Here is an 18,558-nt window from a genome sequence, read left to right as displayed (position 1 = left end):
TGCCAATCTGAATCTCTATAAAAGAATAGTTCAGGAAGAATATTACATGCATACATACAAGAATACATTAATTTATCTTTAACTCTAGTGGCGGGGAAATTTTACAGGAATATAGGGACTGAGTTGTTAAAGTTATTTTAAATCTTTCTGTCCTGCTCTCTGTGCTCCACAGAAGACAGATTGGGAGGTGGCCATCAAGAGCATTAATAAGAAGAACCTGTCCAAGTCCCAGATCCTTCTTGGCAAGGAAATCAAAATCCTGAAGGTGAGCATGACACTTAATTGCCTCTCACTTATCTCCTCAGTGTACTTAAAGAATGATCTGACATTGACCTTGTTTGAGTCTATACCCTTGACAGGAAGGCGCCTTGACTTCCCAGATAGAAATATCAGTGAACGTGATCTATCAGCTGCTGTGCTGTAGCCTAGCTAATCTTCCTGCTAATGCATCTGGTGTCTGTTCTGTTTCTATTCAGGAGCTGCAGCATGAAAACATTGTGGCACTTTATGATGTTCAGGTAAGTTTTTCTTTAATCTTTCCTGCAACAAAAGGATGTAAGCTTAATGAAGAATTAAGTAACCAGTGACTTTTAGTTTTCAATACCATTCAGTTTTTATCTCTATTGAGTGTTGTTTGCTTTGTGGGTCAATTAGTGTCAGGCAGACTGATGCATCTGAGACCTTGTCTGTTGCACAGTTGAAAAACTTGAATCCAGTCAAATCAATCTACATCAACAAATCTTTTAAGGCTGTCAGGAAGATCAATGTTGCTATTGGCTAGTGTTCAGTTTGCTGCTGAGTAAGGCTCCCCTCTGTGTCTCTGTCGACACAGTTGGCTGATTCTGGGTCGTACCATTGCAGTGGTTCAATCCCATCAGTCCTGTTGTCAGGGTTGAGCTGTGGAGCCTCTACAAAGTCAGTCCAAGCACAGCGTCTTCTAAAAGCCTGGCAATATAGAGTTTGAACTAGAATGCCCCATAGTGACAGTTGACCCGCTAAAACATAAAATGTCTCATCAATACAAACGTTGCTGCGATCAGTCGCACCCTGTGCATTCAAGGGCAGAATCTCTGACGTTAGCAAGATTTCCAAGCGGATTGGAGTGAAACAAACCAGAAACTTTTAATTCAATTAGAGGTGCACTATGTAGTTTTGGAGAAGACAATTTAATCAGAAAGATCGTAATTGACTGATTATTTCTTTTCTGCCTAAACAAACTAAATAATCAAACTCTCTCTCTCTCTCTGTTTTACTTTGCGTGTAAATGTGTGGCGGACCCTGCCACCTTTCTAGCTTCAAACAGTGTTCTGGGACCTTATTTCCTCTGAGAACCGCTTCTCTATTCGCTAATGGAAAAAATAAATATTTTCTGAATTTCTATTATTACCTAATTGATGTTGTAAATATTGAAGATCTGAATTTGAATTTCTTCTACAAAACTACATAGAGCCCCATAGAGTCATTTGCCCTGATGAAGTCTGTGAGTGGAACGGGGTGCTGAGCTAATTTATTAAAGCCCAACCTCTCCCTTTTTTGGATTCATGTTTTTTTCATTCCTACAGCAGCATGTCTAAGCCAATCTACTGGCATTTGTTTTTTTCATAGAAATAAACTGTTTGCTTCTACCCAGTAAATGTACATTACATATGTTGCCATATGTTCTTCTGTAAGCAAAACATATAGCAAAGGATAACACCACTCTGTACTATTCTGGTACTTAAAAAGTAGACCACATTACACCTTTTTGCTGTTCAGATCATCAACAGCTTAATTGACAGTAAATAGTATAGCTGACTGTTTTCAAGCACAGTCAATGTGGCTAAACAGCACTTAGATTACTTGGATTACAGATCATCACTTTATTCAGGATCTCTGGATATTCAGGGCAGCTTGTTTTCTCTGTCTGTAAAATTTTAACATGAGCTAATGTTACCTTAACCCCGGCTATCATCAGGGTCAAAATAGATAACATGATTTCATCTGCCTCACTTACTCGCAGGTTGTCATTATTACCACAAGTTTATATATATAGATATATATAGATATATAAAGATAGATAATTTACAGTAGATAAACAGGCTTTAATTTCCCAGAAAAGGGCACCTGCAGTACACAATATTGCTTATAAGCCATGAACTGAACTCTTGAAAATTGGACCTTAGAATCTTTCGGAATATTGCACACAGTGCTCATGTGACTAATGATGACCCGCACTGCTTTGCAATAATTGTCAGTCGATCTGCCTGTCATGACATGGCTTCTCATGACAGGCATCCATCAAAAGTGCCTTTCCATGGTTCTCATGCACATTGAGACAGAGAGCTGGATGTGAAACTGCAGTTTCATGCATTTCTAAGAATAGATTTAACAAGACTACATCAGCCAAACAATCCACTTTCAGTGTTTCTGGCCACACTGTGAAGGTGGTGGAAAGTATGAAGTATGATTCAATGGAAAAGAGTGTATTGCATTTAATCTGAAAGGCCGTACTGTCAGCACACTTTCACATGTACAGTACACTGTTGATGCCCATCTGTGGGCCCATGCTCATGTGTCAAGTGAGCACAAACACAGTTCAAATCCCCTTTGTTCTCTGGCTCCCAAATCACATATTCCTGCCACTTCCACCCCAAAAAAAGTGTTTTGAAAATAAATAGTGATTGCTGGAGGCAGAATATTAATCTGTACTTTTCAAAGCTTACCATCCTGAGCATTTATCACTGGTCCTGTAGTTTATACTGTTGTAGTGCATTGGTAATGTTATCTAGTTCACAGAGATGAGCTGCTTGTTCCTGACTGATGGTGGGTGTTGTGAGAGGCTCTGGTTGCTTTTATGCAGTGGTTTGCAGCCACACAGTTTAAGCAGATGTTTGCAGTTTACCAGATAAACCTTGTTGAGAACAGGAACTCTTTGAATAGCAGCAGTCAACAGTAAGTTATTGGATTCACTTTCTTTTTGTTTCTCATTGTGTGAACACATTATGGCTGAGACTGTGGTTTTGTTGAGAGTTCTGAAAAGTCTTCCTGTCTCTTCAAACTGATGCTCTCTTTATATTGTCTGTTGCAAAAGCCCTGACCAGCAGATGAAGTAGAAATGAGTGTTTGTTATGATGGCCCAAATTGGCTGTAAAAATCCCTATATTGGAGTGGACCCACATTAAGGACATACACAATTGTGGGGAGTGAGGCAGAAACAGTTGAAGTGATGATAAAGCACTTCCCACATAGTAACGATACTTCCTGTGTTTGCGTAAGCCTCCCGCAGTCCATCCACCTTTTCACTCCTCCACCAATCTCCTGAGCCCTCCATCACTCCTGCTGATGTAAAAACCTCTTCCAGAGGTAGCTGTATTTGTTTATTTGTCTCCCATCAAATCTGATGCTACAGCAGCAGCTAGTTAGCTCATCTTGTCATAAAGACTGAAAAACAGCTAGGCCGGCTCTCTCCTCATTTGTTTATTCTGTATAACCACCTCCCATCCCACCCCCAAAACACTAGAATGGCACTCAGTAGAGGGCATACATCCGCCAAGGCCCAACAGTCACCTTTAATTCAGTCCAGCCTAATCCAATATCAAACTCAATGGCCCTGTATCAGTCTAAATTTAAAACCACCTATAACTGCTTAACCATAATTTAAGATCAATGGATCTAAGAGCCACATCAAATTGTACCAGCCACCTAAATACATCTGATTTTCTTCATCAAGGCCTATGCATTTTTGTCTGAGACATTAATGAAAATGTGGAAAAATGCCTTATCTCGCAATGTTAAAGAGAGTGGGAAACGATCCCTGGATCTGTCCCTTTATCTGGATCCACACCAGAAGTTATTGGGGTCATGCTCTGGGCCGAGACCCATCATCCATCCGTTTCATGAAAATCTGTTCAGTAGTTTTTGTGTCATCCTTCAGTAACACATTTATGGGGAGTCATGTGCAACCAGTTGTGACTTACTGTTTGTTTCCTTGTGGAGAGAGTAGCTCATGTTGAAAAGCAAACATAAGAATTCTGTAGATCTGTTGATGTTGAAGACTTCCTTAAATTCATCAAAATATGGTACAGGCTTATTGGAAGACACATATAAATTATAAAAGCAGAGTTGTATTATTTGTAGCCTATTTGTATTCCATTTGGTTATTTATTGTATTTGTAAGACTAGAGGTAGATCATATACCTCAGGTATGATGCTATAAATGCTTTAAGAAGCATTCCACCGAAATAAATTACTTGTGTCAGAACAAATTACCCAAAAGCAGAAATCAATAGTGGACGCTGTATTTGGCTGGACCCCCAACCTTAAGTCAAGGAACACCGTGGATCAGACAGACATTGAGATACTGCTGCTGTTTTATTTACTTTTTTATGTTTTTGCGGTCCCTCAAAGCTCACTTTGTCAACTGTGTGGCTTGAGTTGGTTTGTTTATGGATGGTCTGCCTGCCCTCTGTCACCTCAGCCTCTGTTATGTGTAACATCCACTGGGCTGCTCTAGCAGAGTTTTATGCACAGTGTGTCTCTCTGTCTCTTTTTCTCACCAGCTGGCTTTTCTTTCTTCCATCCCCTGCAGTATTAGTCTGTCAGTTGGTCGCCAGTGTAATGGTGTGCATTTCCTCTCTTGGTGACTATCAATAGAGTCTGGTGTGTTGCAGCCTTTTGTTAACCAGGGCGAACTGGCAGCTGCCACTTTTCTTTCCCTTATTTATTGTTTTCATTCCTTGTTCATTTTGTATATTTAGCTCACTTTTTTCCATTCACTTCTGCTTGGATCCCCCATTGGCTTCCTCCCAGCCTCATCAGCTGTTGTTGTTGTTAGACCCATGTGCTACATGATTTGTTTTACCCAACAGAACAGGAAATGTAACCTGAGTATGTTTGTGCCACTGTCTAGTCATGCCTAGCCTCTGTATTTGATTAGAAAGAGCATAGATCTTCACTTGTTTCTGTATTTTTTAGACTTTTCTTTTGTGGACACTCGGTTAGATCGCTGCCCGTTAAAGATGTCTAACATTTGGACAGCCATGAAACAATCTCAGATAAACAACTGATACAGTCAACGTCTGTGTTAAAAAGGTATGTGTGTTAAGATGTGTTTGAAAGAGCTGAGGATTAAAACGGTATAGCACCTGACACCTGCAAACAAGCTGAATTTTTTACCCAGATTTACCAGAAGTCTGCTGATGTTGTTGCCTTTGGCAGGATACAGGTTACCTATTTAAAGTCTGATAATGATGACACATAAACCCAGCCCCTTGGCCTGTCTGATATACAGCTCTGGAAAAAATTAAGAGACCACTGCAAATTTTTCTGAAATCAGCATCTCTACATGTATCTCCAGACCTGAACCCCATTGAAAACCTCTGGAATGTTATCAAGAGGAAGATGGATGGTCACAAGCCATCAAACCAAGCTGAGCTGCTTGAATTTTGGAGTGGCATAAAGTCACCCAGCACTCAGCAATGTGAACGACTGGTGGAGAGCATGCCAAGACACATGAAAGTTGTGATTGACAGTCAGGGTTATTCCACCAATTATTGATTTCTGAACTCTTCCTGAGTTCAAACATTAGTATTGTGTTGTTTATAAATGAATATGAACTTGTTTTCTTTGTTTCACTTGAGGTCTGAAAACACTGCATCTTTTTTGTTATTTTGACCGTTTGTCGTTTTCTGCAAATAAATGCTTTAAATGACAATATTTTTATTTGGGAGAAATGTCAGTAGTTGATAGAATAAAACAAAACTGTTCATTTTACTCAAACACATACCTATAAATAGTAACATCAGAGAAACTGATAATTTTGCAGTGGTCTCTTAATTTTTTCCAGAGCTGTATACACTATGGCTGGTGACTAAAAGGCCTGCTGATAGCTGCTGGGACAGGGCAAGCCACTGAGTGAATAGGATCCTCATAAAGGGTGATGATGTTGAGAGTCGTAGACCTTTTGATAAGCATGATGCTGCCGATGCAGTGGTTCATGTATGGTTCAGGGCTGCAGGTACTGACACTCAGCTGTAATCATGTCCTGGATTTCCATTAAATTTGGTGCAGATATTCTGTTCTCCTCAGGATGTAATGAAATCTATTGCAATAATCAAGTCAAAAAACCTGACTTGACCTTTGTCTTTTTACCAAATACCTGCAAAATGAATAACATTCCCATCGGCCTCAGCTGTACTTTGTGTTTATCGCCAATTGGCAAAAGTTAGCATGCTAACATGCAAAACTATTGCCGTTTGTCCACTAGCATTTTTGGCCGAGCAGATTGGCTTTCCATCACCAGTTAAACTGGCCCGAGTTGAGCCATGCTGAGCCGTGCCGTGCCGTTTAGGACACACCTACAAGCAGGTAGCCCCGTTATGGTGAAAATGCAAAATCCCAGCTGCACCAAGTCAAACCAAGTAGAGCCAGGCCGGCAGATGTAATGGAAAAACAGCATATGATGGCAATGATAATTATTACACCCTTTAAGCATCTGCATGTTAGCATTGTCATCGAGAGCATGTTAGCATGCTGATATAAGCATTTTACCGCAAACACCACTGTGCTCACACAGACTCACAGAGCTGCTAGTATGGCTGTAGCATCAGTTGTAGCAGGATGCCGTTAGACAGATGGCAATATGCAGGAGGAGGAGTTCAACCCAAACAAGCACTGAATTTTCAGGTAGTATTATAACAATAAAAGACGTCATGAAACTGATAAATCTTCAAAGCTGATATGAAAATATAAAAGATATTTGAATTTATATGAAGATGATATTTAAGTGCTGTGATTTATTTATTTATTTTTAAAGGTTTTTCAGTGTTGGTTGTATTTGCATCTGGTCATGGAACAGTTTTTCAGCTCTAGTATACTGTTTAACCTTAAATCCAATCCTAAATGCTACACTATAATTTAACTACCCAAGCTCACACCACAGCTAACTATGTTTCTGTTCACTCTGCCCCTGGTACTTGTGTATACTAGCACCATATAGACTAAACTGCATTGTAGTGGTCTGAAAACTAAATAAACTCTGAGTAGAAGTGCTTATGTTCTTTTGTATGTTTGATTTAGTTTCACAATGGATGTATTCATTCACTCAGCATCACATTGTGACATAATGCGTTAACACCCCATAGTTCTACCTCAGCACTTCTTGTGTTCTTTGCTGAATGCACACAAGGAAACAATCAGTTGTTTCTCAGAACTTCTTAGCGCTGCAGATTTTCAGTGTATGTAGGATCAATGACTTAATATCGGGAATCAGAGTTAGACGTAAAATGTAAGTCAATCTAATTAGACAAATGTGTCATTGAATTGGTTGTTTCCAGGAGAATATATGATGAGAAGGTTAAAAAATTCAAAAGATTTTAAAATATCTTCAATGCTGCTTTATACATGTACATACACTTGTATAGCCTGTGTCAGCTTTTGTGAATGCAGTAAACCTCAGGCTGTGATTGGATAAAGAGGTACCAGTTACCTTCCTGCCTCTCAGAATAGCTGTGCATTGACAAAAGACTGCAGGGCTGGATGTGGGAGTATGTGCACCCATAACAGATTGCAGGTCCTTATTCCCGGTGTAGTTTGGAAGAGCTCTGCTCGTTTGCTGCTTTTAATGACAGTCTTAAGCACACAGCTGAGCAGCTCCCCGTCCTCCTTCAAGGAGCTGTTAATGTTAAGCAAGCTGCAGCAGTGTGAAGTAGATGGGTCTAATTATAAGGTGTCCTGTGTCAGGGCCCTGTGGCTCTCTCTCTCTCCTCTCTCTCACTCATTCTGCACACTGCAGCTTTGTTGTTTGGATTTTTGTGAGGTGGTAACAGAGAGACTATGAGTAGCCCGCGACACATGCTGTTAATTACAATGTAACTGTACGATTTACAGTGTTTTTATTTGGGTTTTTACCTAGTTAAGATAAAAATTGCAGTTTTTTTTTTTTAAACTCGAGGTCCACTCACGAATGTTCTCTGGGGCTTTCAGGGTTCAGGGTTATTGATCTGTCATTAAACAAAACAGGGTTGCATAACGAAACAAAAGTTTGTAAGTCCTCCATACTACACAAACAAAGAACATATATTCAGCAGTTTCGGCTATAAACATATACACCCAGGGTGAATGTGAACGGTATCTTCATATTAAAACTTGAGCACCAAGCATCAATGACATACACATCTCAGTGGATGTGTTAGTTTTCATGGAGACAGCTCTTTGACAACTTAGCAAACTCAATTTGCATATTACTTGTCATAGAATAGGTAGACAGTGTAACCTAAAAAACATTTTAATGAGCATTAAGGTTAGTTCTTGACTTTGGAAATGGTACTTTGACAAAATTGTTTTGATTCACGGCCCATCTACTAGCTTCTTTCACATTATTCAAACATACTGTATCTCATGGTCGTTCTCAGCAAATTTGAGAAGTCTCCTAGTGAGTTAATTTTGTTGACTGAGGAAGACTGTGAGATGTAGTTGAAACCTTCAGAAAAAGCTAGTAAGTGAACCTTGAGTAGATCCAATTATTTTATCAAACTACTGTTTTCAAGGGCAATAATTAACATTTATGTGCCTCAAATTACTGTAGAATTAAGCCTACCATTTCATTTTTAAATGAGGTGGCACGTTGCAGCTAATGTAGTATCCATCACTTATTTGCACTGTCATTGACACAAACAAAAGAAATGAATAAATTGTGGAGACAGAAGTTTGTGCCAGTGTAAACAGAGGAAGGGGGGTTGGTTTGTTTAGGAAATGTTAGTTTGTGAGCCAAACTTCACAAGAGTTGATGTTCCTGCTAAGGTACATTGTGTTCTAGCCTGGAAAGAGGCCCCCAGCTTGTGTGTGTGTCCTGATTATACAAGGTACTGGGGACTGACATGAAGTGGGCAGAAAGAGAAAAGGGGCAGCACATGTTCTTGGATACATTCAGGGGGGTTTTTTTGGAGCTCGGTGAGATTTCCTAGAAAACGTGCAGTATGAACCTCTGTGGCGTTTGTCCACATTCCTTTACAGATCTTTGCTTTCCAGACATTTAACTGGATGAGACAGGAGCTCAGAGGAAAAAACTGTTACCGCTCACTGAGGCACTGAAACACGCACGCACACATGCACGCACGCACAGTCATCTGGTATGAACATGTACTTACAGGTTTACATGTTTGATCAGCACATGAGCATGTGCAAACACACTCGCATGATCTTGAGTACACGTGTGTCTCTTGTATGGCAGATGTTTCTTAAGGACCATAAAAAAACTCTGGGTCTTAAAGCTTTAAATACAGATGAAATGATAACATAAACATTTCTGTCTTCACTGTCTTGGTGCTGCATGTGAAAATATATTAATGCTGTTTCTCATTACATGACCTGACTTCTGGCTTGCAAGTGCACTTTTATGGGATGTCATGCTCCTTTCCATGCATGACTTAATCAGTAGAGTGTGGCCATACTCAGCAGATCTATGTCATAACAAATTATACATTTGCAAAATAACAAACATCCTCCCCACTTTACCCAACAAGCAATCCTGACCTTCTGTCCTCAGCACATAATTAGTGTTTTTCTGCTGCTGGCACTGACAGTCATCTGTCATTGTGTGCTGCTGTTATGTCAAAGCATAGACTTTACTCCCAAATGACACCAGTTTACTCAGAATTCCTCGGATTACGCTTGTCGCTTGCGTGACAAAAGCACGGCAGCTCTCAACAAATGCTTAACCTCCCCCTCCCCAGTGTACACGCACACGCACTCACAAACTCTCCTCCCCACCTCCAACCTCTCCAGTTTAGCCATATCCCATCCCCCATATTGTTACATAACCTTGCCCTCCTGGAGTTGGATTGTGACGCAATAACTGAAGGACTAACTGGACCCAGTGTTGATTTGGCTTTCACTGACTCTTGGCAGTCTGGAGTATTTTTGTGTTTGTGTGTTGTCAGTGCCTGTGTATTGTGTTGTCAGTTTTCATATCTGAGATAATAAAATCCTTTCATCCATCGGTCTAGCCTGTGATTTGGTTGCTTGCGAAACAGCTTCCAAGAAGTGTGACAGGGTTATGATGAAAGAGGCACTATTTATATCATAGTTTGTTTTGGAATTGAAGGGAACATTTTGGAGCCCAGCCCTGATCTGGTAGCTAGTCACCAATGTCCGAAGTCCACCGATTTTTTTTTTTGCACATGCTGCTAATGTGTGAACAGTACCTTCTAGAAAGCATTTGCTCTTGTAAACAGTTTGAGGGGTTGTCCCTTTCATAACTGTTAGCTGCTACCTCCTCCAAGTCCTCACAAACAAAGGCTGCCCTATGTTCTGCTGTCACCACCTGCCTCTTGAAATTCATCTCACTTCTCGGCAATTAGGCAACAAACCAAACTGAGGCAACTGCAGCTGCCAGAGACGACAACACGTCAAAGTACAAAAACACACACTCAATAAAATAGATGTTCTCTAGGCAGCAGCTTTTCTTAGAAGTACTCTGTCTCTGCTGTTAGTTGGTATCAGTTTTCTCTGACGTTGGTTAGTGGACACTCTGATGTGTGATTGTGTAAGAGTGTTCTTTAGTGACAATGGCAAGTCATCACCAGCATCTACTTCTGTGTGTATGTTTTCTATTGAGACAGTGACGTATCAGTTACCCTCGCTCCTATGACCCCTTGGTGACTCTCCCAACACTTTACCCCCATCCCCCCTCTTCTCCAGACTGTGCTGCAGAATACATCCTCATTATGTAATCCCCCATAGCCCCCCTAACGCACACACATATTCTTACACACATACAGTCAGAATGAATACTGGTAGCCCATCCCCCACCACCACCTGCCCCAGTTGGAGAAAACACTGTGTGGGATTGGAGAGACTGAGCTACTTACAAATCAACCAAACAAGCCCATTAGCCTGGGGTCATACTGCACTTCAGTTGGCTTGCATGGTTGCTCAGCGATGTAGCCTGTGGTCAGTCACCTGTTATTTGTTTACATGTAGAATGATTTGAAAAATACTGGATTACTTATTTTTTGTGTACTGCTGGTTCAAAATGCTAATGAAGTTGATTTCCATTTCACCTCACTATGATTCATTCCCATTCATTCCATGTACAAGCAGATTACTTGGCAAACAAAATATGTATTTTTCTCAGCCATTAATGTATATGGTAGGCCCAAGCAGTATATTAATTTTGATAGAATTCAATCCCTAACCTTTTAACTTGCTCTATATTAACCACCATCTGCAATGAGCAAGGTACAGTGTTTTATGTTAATACCAATAATAAGTTTGATAATACCACAATAATTCGGTAATGTTTTAGAGATAAGATGTGTATACATAAGATGGTTTGGCATTATGCTGCATCTTCATGGCTCTGTAAGAGCACAGTCACAGAACTGGTTCGAAAACTAGAGTTGGTTTCCTAACAGTATAGTTAAAAATTATTCCAGAGTCAAAGGCTGAATCATAAAAACCCTCTTTTTATACACCCATTAGCCTAAATCCCCAACAATATTCAGTTTCCTGTCATTATATGAAAGTTAAAAGCAGCAGATCCTCTTATTTGACAAACTGGAACATGGTAAGATGTAGCATTTTTCCTTAGAAAAATGACTTAAAAGTTTAAGTGTTCATCATATGGTAGCAGATTTTCTGTTAACTGGCTACTCAACCAAATATTTCAGTCCTGAAGTAGATCACATAACATTACTTTTGTAAAGCAGCAACTTTTGCGGCAATGTCACCCTCATGAAAAGGGTCAGACTATCAAAAGTTATAAATCAATAGATAGTTGGCCCATTTGCACCTCATGAGCTTTTTTAAGAACATAGGAACCTTTTGGTAACTCGGGTACCTTAGCTGTGTTTTGATCAGCGGTAAATGTGCCTACATTTTGCCTCCAAATGTCCCTCCATGCGAGTTAGCAATTTCCAATACTCCTTACTTGTCTAAAAAGACAACATGTTACAACATAATGTGTGTTGATGATTTCTTATGTGGTGGAAACTGACACTCAATGTAAAATTCTCTTTTGGATGATCCCATCAGTATTTAAAACTTACACAGTGTGTACCTAAAGCACATTTCCTCAAATCTTGATTATTTTTACAATTGATTTGTAGCTTGGTCTATTAGTTTAAGTTGTGGCTGTGCATCATAGATAACATGAACTATTACCTGTCATAAGCATCAAGTAACATTTTCATGACACAAAAATACATGTTCAGAGACAGCATGGTTGTCAAAAATAGTGGTTGCATGTGCTCATGTTCTTGATTTTTTTTTTTCCAGTAGCTGTTTTCTCATGGCTGTGTGCTTAGCTGACAGCTGCTTCAGGATAAATGGCTTCTGTAACTGATTCTATGTCTCCTCTCTTCTAGGAAACACCCAACTTCGTTTTCCTGGTCATGGAGGTAAGTCCAGAAACGTGACTGTCTGGATATTGCACGAGGCAGAACTCTTATGCTCTTCTCATGTGTTGTCACTCGTGTTGGGAAAAGTTTGTTTTCGATGTAATTGGTGACTTTGTTTCTTGATCTAAAATCTTAACACCACCTTTCTATATTAAAATCACCGTAAGTGACAACATAAATTATTATAAATGTATCCATTACCACAAAAAAGTACTCCAAGCATTTATTGGTTTACTCCCAACACTGGCTGTCAGCATGTGCTCTCTTTTGGCAGGGTTCACCGCTGTCGTTCCCTGTCAGTCTTCTCTCTTGCCTTTCCCCCCTCCTGTTTTCTTCCACAATGTGTCTTAAGTTTCCTCTCCTAACTTGCTGACAACCTTACTCTCGGCATCCAGCCCAATTTTCTCCACTTATTTCGCAACACTCAGCTGGCTGCAGGGTAGAAAACAAACCATGACTCCGCCTCAAGTTACTCTCTGAAAATACACCCCTCAGATTTCTAGGAATCATATTCCCCGAAAGTCGTTGCTTGAAATCTTGTTTTGGTTCATGTTTAGCCAGCTCTGCAGTATACCCCATTAACAATCCTTGAACAGGTTTAATTAATTTGAGGGTATCTACAATACAGTTAGTTTATCATTATGTTGTTTTCAGAGCTTAGGGTATTTGTTTCTTTTTTAGAAGAACAAGAGTGTGAATCTCAGTCTGAGTAAATCAATGCTGATGCCTCATGATTTGCTGAGCATGACAAAGCTTGCTTTACTCAAACATTAGTGAAAGTATCAGATGAAAGTGTTATGAAGAGATGAATGCACTGATCCAAATGAAAAGAATACTGTGCCCTTTGAACACCAGTCTAGAGGTAAACAACACAATTTCTGGGAACAACGTTTGAAGGGAAGGAAGATTTCTGTGTTGGAACATTTAGTGCAGCATTTGGCCAACATACAGTCATAACCATGGTTTGAATTGGGCTAGGATAACTTAAATGTAAACTGTAAGTAGCTAACTGTCTTTAAATTCTATTCTATTATCCAACTGTTAATTGGTTTTAATATGAAGGTGAAGTAGTACCAGCAGTTGGAAGCAGATCAGCAGAAGGCATTATTAAATTTAGCTGTATAAAAAGCCAACAATAGGGAGTTTTTATGCTCGTGTGATTGACAAAGGGAGGGATGTCATGTTTTGTGGATAATGTTGAAACCAGAATTATTGAGTATCGAAGTGTCTTGATCCTAGTGGTGTCTAGCAACTCTTTCCAAATGTTTTGTTGTTTCAGGCTTCTCTAATTGTGTCCATTACAAGCAGAAAGCTTACAAATCAATAGATGGGTGGCAAATTAAAGATAGAACCTAAATAAATTAGTTAAGAAACATAAAGTACATGAAGTTCACCTCAAAATCGAAGACCAGGGGGAAGCAAGCAGGTTATACTGAGGATTCCTTTGCAGTGGAAGTGGACTAGGGTTGGGCGACAACTACTGAATAAGTACATGACGATGTCCACAGTGAAACGTCACGACAGACAATGAGCGTTTTTGTGGGTGGGTGGTTATGTTGTGTTTCTACCTAAGGTCAGCAGTTAACCTACCACACCAACCTCATCCGTCTCTTCTTGTCTCTTGAGAACTCACTGCTCTGTAGCAGAGGTTGTTGGCACAGATAAAGCTACAGTTGTTCAGCAGATTAATTGATGCCTGCCATTATCTGGGCTAGGATTTGAACACTCATGCACACACACGCACACGCACACACACGCACACATACTATCTAAATGTGCTTCTCAGCTTGGCATTGTTGAACCTGAATGTAATTGTTGCTCATAGTAACTGTTTGTCTCATCACACACAGTACTGTAATGGAGGTGATCTTGCCGACTATCTGCAAGGTAAGCATCACACTAATCTGTGACTCACACACACACACACACACACACACACACACACACACACACACACACACACACACACACACACACACACACACACACAGGTCATCAAAAGAAAGTTACTATTGCCAGGGGAAGAAAGCCCTGTGACTGCTGCAGTCACGTGGCTTTCCCTATTATGAGTGTGGGAATGTGTGCATGTGATTATGCATTTATTATGTGTGTGATGGATGGTTTGTGGGATAATGTGAGTCTGTATCATGTGGGGTTGTCGGTCCTCATGTTTTTTACGCAAGTGTTGTGTGTGTGTGTGTGTGTGTGTGTGTGTGTGTGTGTGTGTGTGTGTGTGTGTGTGTGTGTGTGTGTGTGTGTGTGTGTGTGTGTGTGTGTGTGTGTGTGTGTGTGTGTGTGTGTGTGTGTGTGTGTGTGTGTGTGTGTGTGTGTGGGAATCACTACAGCTTGATACAAAGGGTTCCTAGTTCAGAGCCAGTCAGCACAGTGTTTATGCCATTGTGAGTTTATAGCAAAGGTCAGCATTTCTGCTCAAGTCATTTTGAGATGAAATGATACATAAAGGACAGTGAAGACGATGTTCGAAAGTTCAGCTGGATGGTGTGTGCGCATGTTAACACGAGTACAAAACAGATAAAAGACACACTCACTCCCAGTAATGGCGCCCAATACTTTCCTGTCTCCACCACTAGTTTCGCATTACATTTTATTAAATTACCAAAAAGCTCTGGGGAATGAATGTGTTATAAAAACCTGGATACAGTGGTACCGCTTAGCCAGTGGCCACTTGCGGTGTTCTAGCCAAAAAAACCCACAGCCTTTAGAGCGCCATTTTAAAAAAAGACATCTGTAAAACTGTTGACGAACACCCCAAAGTGCAAACAAAGCTAATTGTGACTCTTTCTATTCATAATTTTTTGGGCGTGGCCAGCAGGAGAAAAACAACTGTGCATAGTCAGTAGGTTGCATAATCAGGAAGTCAACCTAGAGGCTAGGAACTTTTTATGGGGCATGCGCCAGGCAAGCAATTCTCATTGGACTGAGTAGGCACCATCATTGCTATTACTATCTAGTTCTATTATAAATCGGTTTCCTGGAGGAAATCTTAAGTCAGTGGACTTGGTAAAAATAAATATAGTTAAGTTTTTATCATTGGTGTACAATCGCTATTCCTCACGCACTAGCTGAACATTCATCATCTAAATGTCCTTGTTCTTTAATGCACATCCTTCATTTGGATACTAAACTTCTTCCTGAAGGCTTCAGCTTATCTGTTACCCAATATCTTCTCACAGAATTTGAGTTTAGGATTGGTTATCTTACCCCATTTTATGTGAATGTTGAGTGTCCAAAGAGAGTCAAAAACTCACTGTACATTCATGATGTGTTATTATAGTTGCTGTAAACAGTTTCACAGAGTTAAAATCAGCTTCTGGAATCTCAAATCCATCTAACTGAATGGCAGTTTGCCAATACATCAGTCAGATAAGCGAAAGGTGTTTACACCTCTCTTCCATAGAAACACTGATTGTGTGGTTGGAACAGCCTCCTTATCACTGTACTTTTGCATAATGTACCTGCCCAGCATGAGCACATTTGCAGTTTACAGAATGGGTCATGGTCAGACCCATAGGTGACAGGATGGTCCAGGAGCCTCTGCTTGAGTAACATTGGTGGTTATGAAATGAAACCTGTGGGATCATAGAGGTCTAGTGTTCAGTGTTGCAGTGCACTGTACCCACCTGGATGCCTTCCTGATCTCATCAGTCATTTTGACTCTGGAGGGCTGTGTTTACTCCAAGGCTGTGAGCACTGTGTAGGTAACGATCATCTTATATAACAGGATGTCACTAGTGAATGACTCTACTACTTACACAACTTTTCCATGTTAGAAGTCGTTCCACTGTGGTGGGCAGTGAGCAACTAACCCCCCAAATCCTAGATTAAGATGATAAGCTTACGAGTTTGATCTATGCCTACACTGTAATCACAATGGCTTGATGAAGAGAGAGAAGGAGAAAGAATGAGAGGGAGAGAGGAATCCTCTTAGTCTCACATCGGATTAGGCTTATTTAACTACCACCAGGGAAAAGGACCTTCACTGCTTCAATTTACACTATTTACTGTAGGATTATTACTATAATAATGCTTATTATTAGCTTTAATCAAATGAGGCTGAAGGGCACGTTTTGTGAATGTAAGAGCGGCCGCATTGCAAAATTATGTTAATGAATGTTTTTTAAATTGTATTTAAATCTTGACTCTGCATCATGTGAGTGCAGACCAAGGAAACTCGTCATTAATGTTCTTCATTAGGCAACAAAGCATCTAATGAGATCAGTAGGCCAGCCTTATGATACTCTAAAAACAAAAAAATTGTTAAACAGATTCTTCTTAAAGGATTATTTACACCCATGTTCTTTTCCTTGCTATGTTTTTTAGAACATTACCAGCATATATCAATATCAATCAGCGTAATAGTGTGAAACCATCAGCTTGATTGTTTACACACATGACACTTCCATGTGCATCTTTGTGTTTGCATGCACAAGACAAACAACATGGGGACCCACTAATAAAAAACTGTTTGTGCAACAAGAGGTCATAAACTTCATAGAATACGTATAAGAATATTACCTCATCGCTGGTTTTGAGCATCAACTAATGTACACTGACACAGCACAGTTTTGATTTAAAACCTTGGTAATTGACTTTTCTTTTTACTTTTCTCTAGCCAAGGGGACGCTGAGAGAAGACACACTGAGAGTTTTTCTCCAGCAAATTGCTGCTGCCATGCGCATCCTCAACAGCAAAGGAATCATCCACCGTGACCTGAAACCCCAGAACATCCTGCTGTCGTATGTGGGACGCAAGAAGTCCAACATCAGTGGCATCCGTATCAAAATAGGTGACTGAATTAGATGAAGTGCCACAGGTTTTCTGAAACTTTTCAGGTAAAAGACGACCCTGGTATGGGTTGTCTTTAAGCAACTTATATGTGGGTTATTATGTAGGTTATTTCCCACCTTTGTTTATCAGGCTGTAACTCTGTCAGGTTGTTATGTTGTTGAAATAATTAATAAGAGCATCTATTGCATCCACATTTTTAGTTACAGTATAACAAAATCACAAATTACAAAATCATGTGACCTGCAGTGTATTACTTTTCATTAGAAGCAGAATGAAAGGCAAAAATTGCAGTGGGCATGGAAGAGATACGTTTTTTTTTGCCATAATTTGTGTAAATAACCTTGACTTTCCAACAAATAGCCACTATATCAACACTCGGGCACTCTTATTCTGGTAGCTAGAGTTTTGCACTTGATACATTTCTGATAACACTGATGGTGTTTTCCATCACTGGCTTGGTTCTGTCTTGATTGCTCGACTGTTTTATGCATGTATCATTGTTCCCTGTGTTTGCCTCCCAGGCATCCTCCACAGTCCAACAATATTGGTTTGTGTTACTAGTCATAATAACACATGTGTACTGACTGGTTTGTTTCACGCTTCTGTCCTGCAGCTGACTTTGGCTTCGCACGGTACCTCCAGAGCAACATGATGGCAGCCACACTATGTGGGTCACCCATGTACATGGTTAGTGTGTTTTACTGTGTATGTTTTGTGTGTGTGTGTCTAGAATTGCAGCTGACCTTTCAGCTTTCTTAGCGGTTTGTTGCAAAACTCTCCCTGCTCTTGATCTTTACTGGTGACCTCTCCTCCCTCAGGCCCCAGAGGTCATCATGTCCCAGAACTACGATGCCAAGGCGGACCTGTGGAGCATAGGGACAGTCATCTACCAGTGTCTGGTCGGCAAGCCACCGTTTCAGGTTAATACTGTGCACAACAAACTGCTAACAAATGTTTTTGTAGATGTGTGTGTCCACATCTAAGTTCTACATTAATATTTTCAGGCCAATAGTCCCCAAGACCTGAGGATGTTCTATGAGAAGAACAAGAATCTGCAACCCATGTAAGGCACTTAACCTTCTGTCTTTTGTTGTAAGGCTCTATAGTAGGTCTGGGCTATATATCGATATTATATCATTACCATAATATGAGACTATATATCATTGTAGGTTTGGATTATGTCATGATACGACCTAAGTGATTTTTCCTCGTTTTAAAGGCTTATTACAGTAAAGTAATTTCATTTCCTGAATTGACTGTCCTACTTATACTTATACTTGCCTTTACCCACTCAATCCTTATATCCACATTACTGATGAATATTGATAATAAATCTGTGTTGATATTTTGTAAAAGTACCAATAATCATCAC

General features: G+C 40.1%; 1 protein-coding gene across 1 annotated transcript in view; it reads left to right on the top strand.

The window, feature by feature from the left end:
* ulk2 (unc-51 like autophagy activating kinase 2) overlaps nucleotides 1-18,558 on the top strand; it is a 39,955-nt gene that overhangs the window by 5,095 nt on the left and 16,302 nt on the right. Inside the window, exons 2-9 of the mRNA XM_084351610.1 lie at nucleotides 173-265; nucleotides 477-518; nucleotides 12,345-12,377; nucleotides 14,228-14,264; nucleotides 17,011-17,184; nucleotides 17,800-17,873; nucleotides 18,005-18,106; nucleotides 18,191-18,249. Coding sequence (XP_084207736.1) covers nucleotides 173-265; nucleotides 477-518; nucleotides 12,345-12,377; nucleotides 14,228-14,264; nucleotides 17,011-17,184; nucleotides 17,800-17,873; nucleotides 18,005-18,106; nucleotides 18,191-18,249 — 614 coding nt within the window. The remainder of the gene's footprint in view (nucleotides 1-172; nucleotides 266-476; nucleotides 519-12,344; nucleotides 12,378-14,227; nucleotides 14,265-17,010; nucleotides 17,185-17,799; nucleotides 17,874-18,004; nucleotides 18,107-18,190; nucleotides 18,250-18,558) is intronic.

The sequence above is a fragment of the Pagrus pagrus genome (assembly GCF_965226575.1).
Source record: "Pagrus pagrus genome assembly, chromosome: 4".
NCBI lineage: Eukaryota > Metazoa > Chordata > Actinopteri > Spariformes > Sparidae > Pagrus > Pagrus pagrus.
Note: the sequence above shows the minus strand (reverse complement) of the source record. Positions and strands in the feature narration are given on the sequence as shown.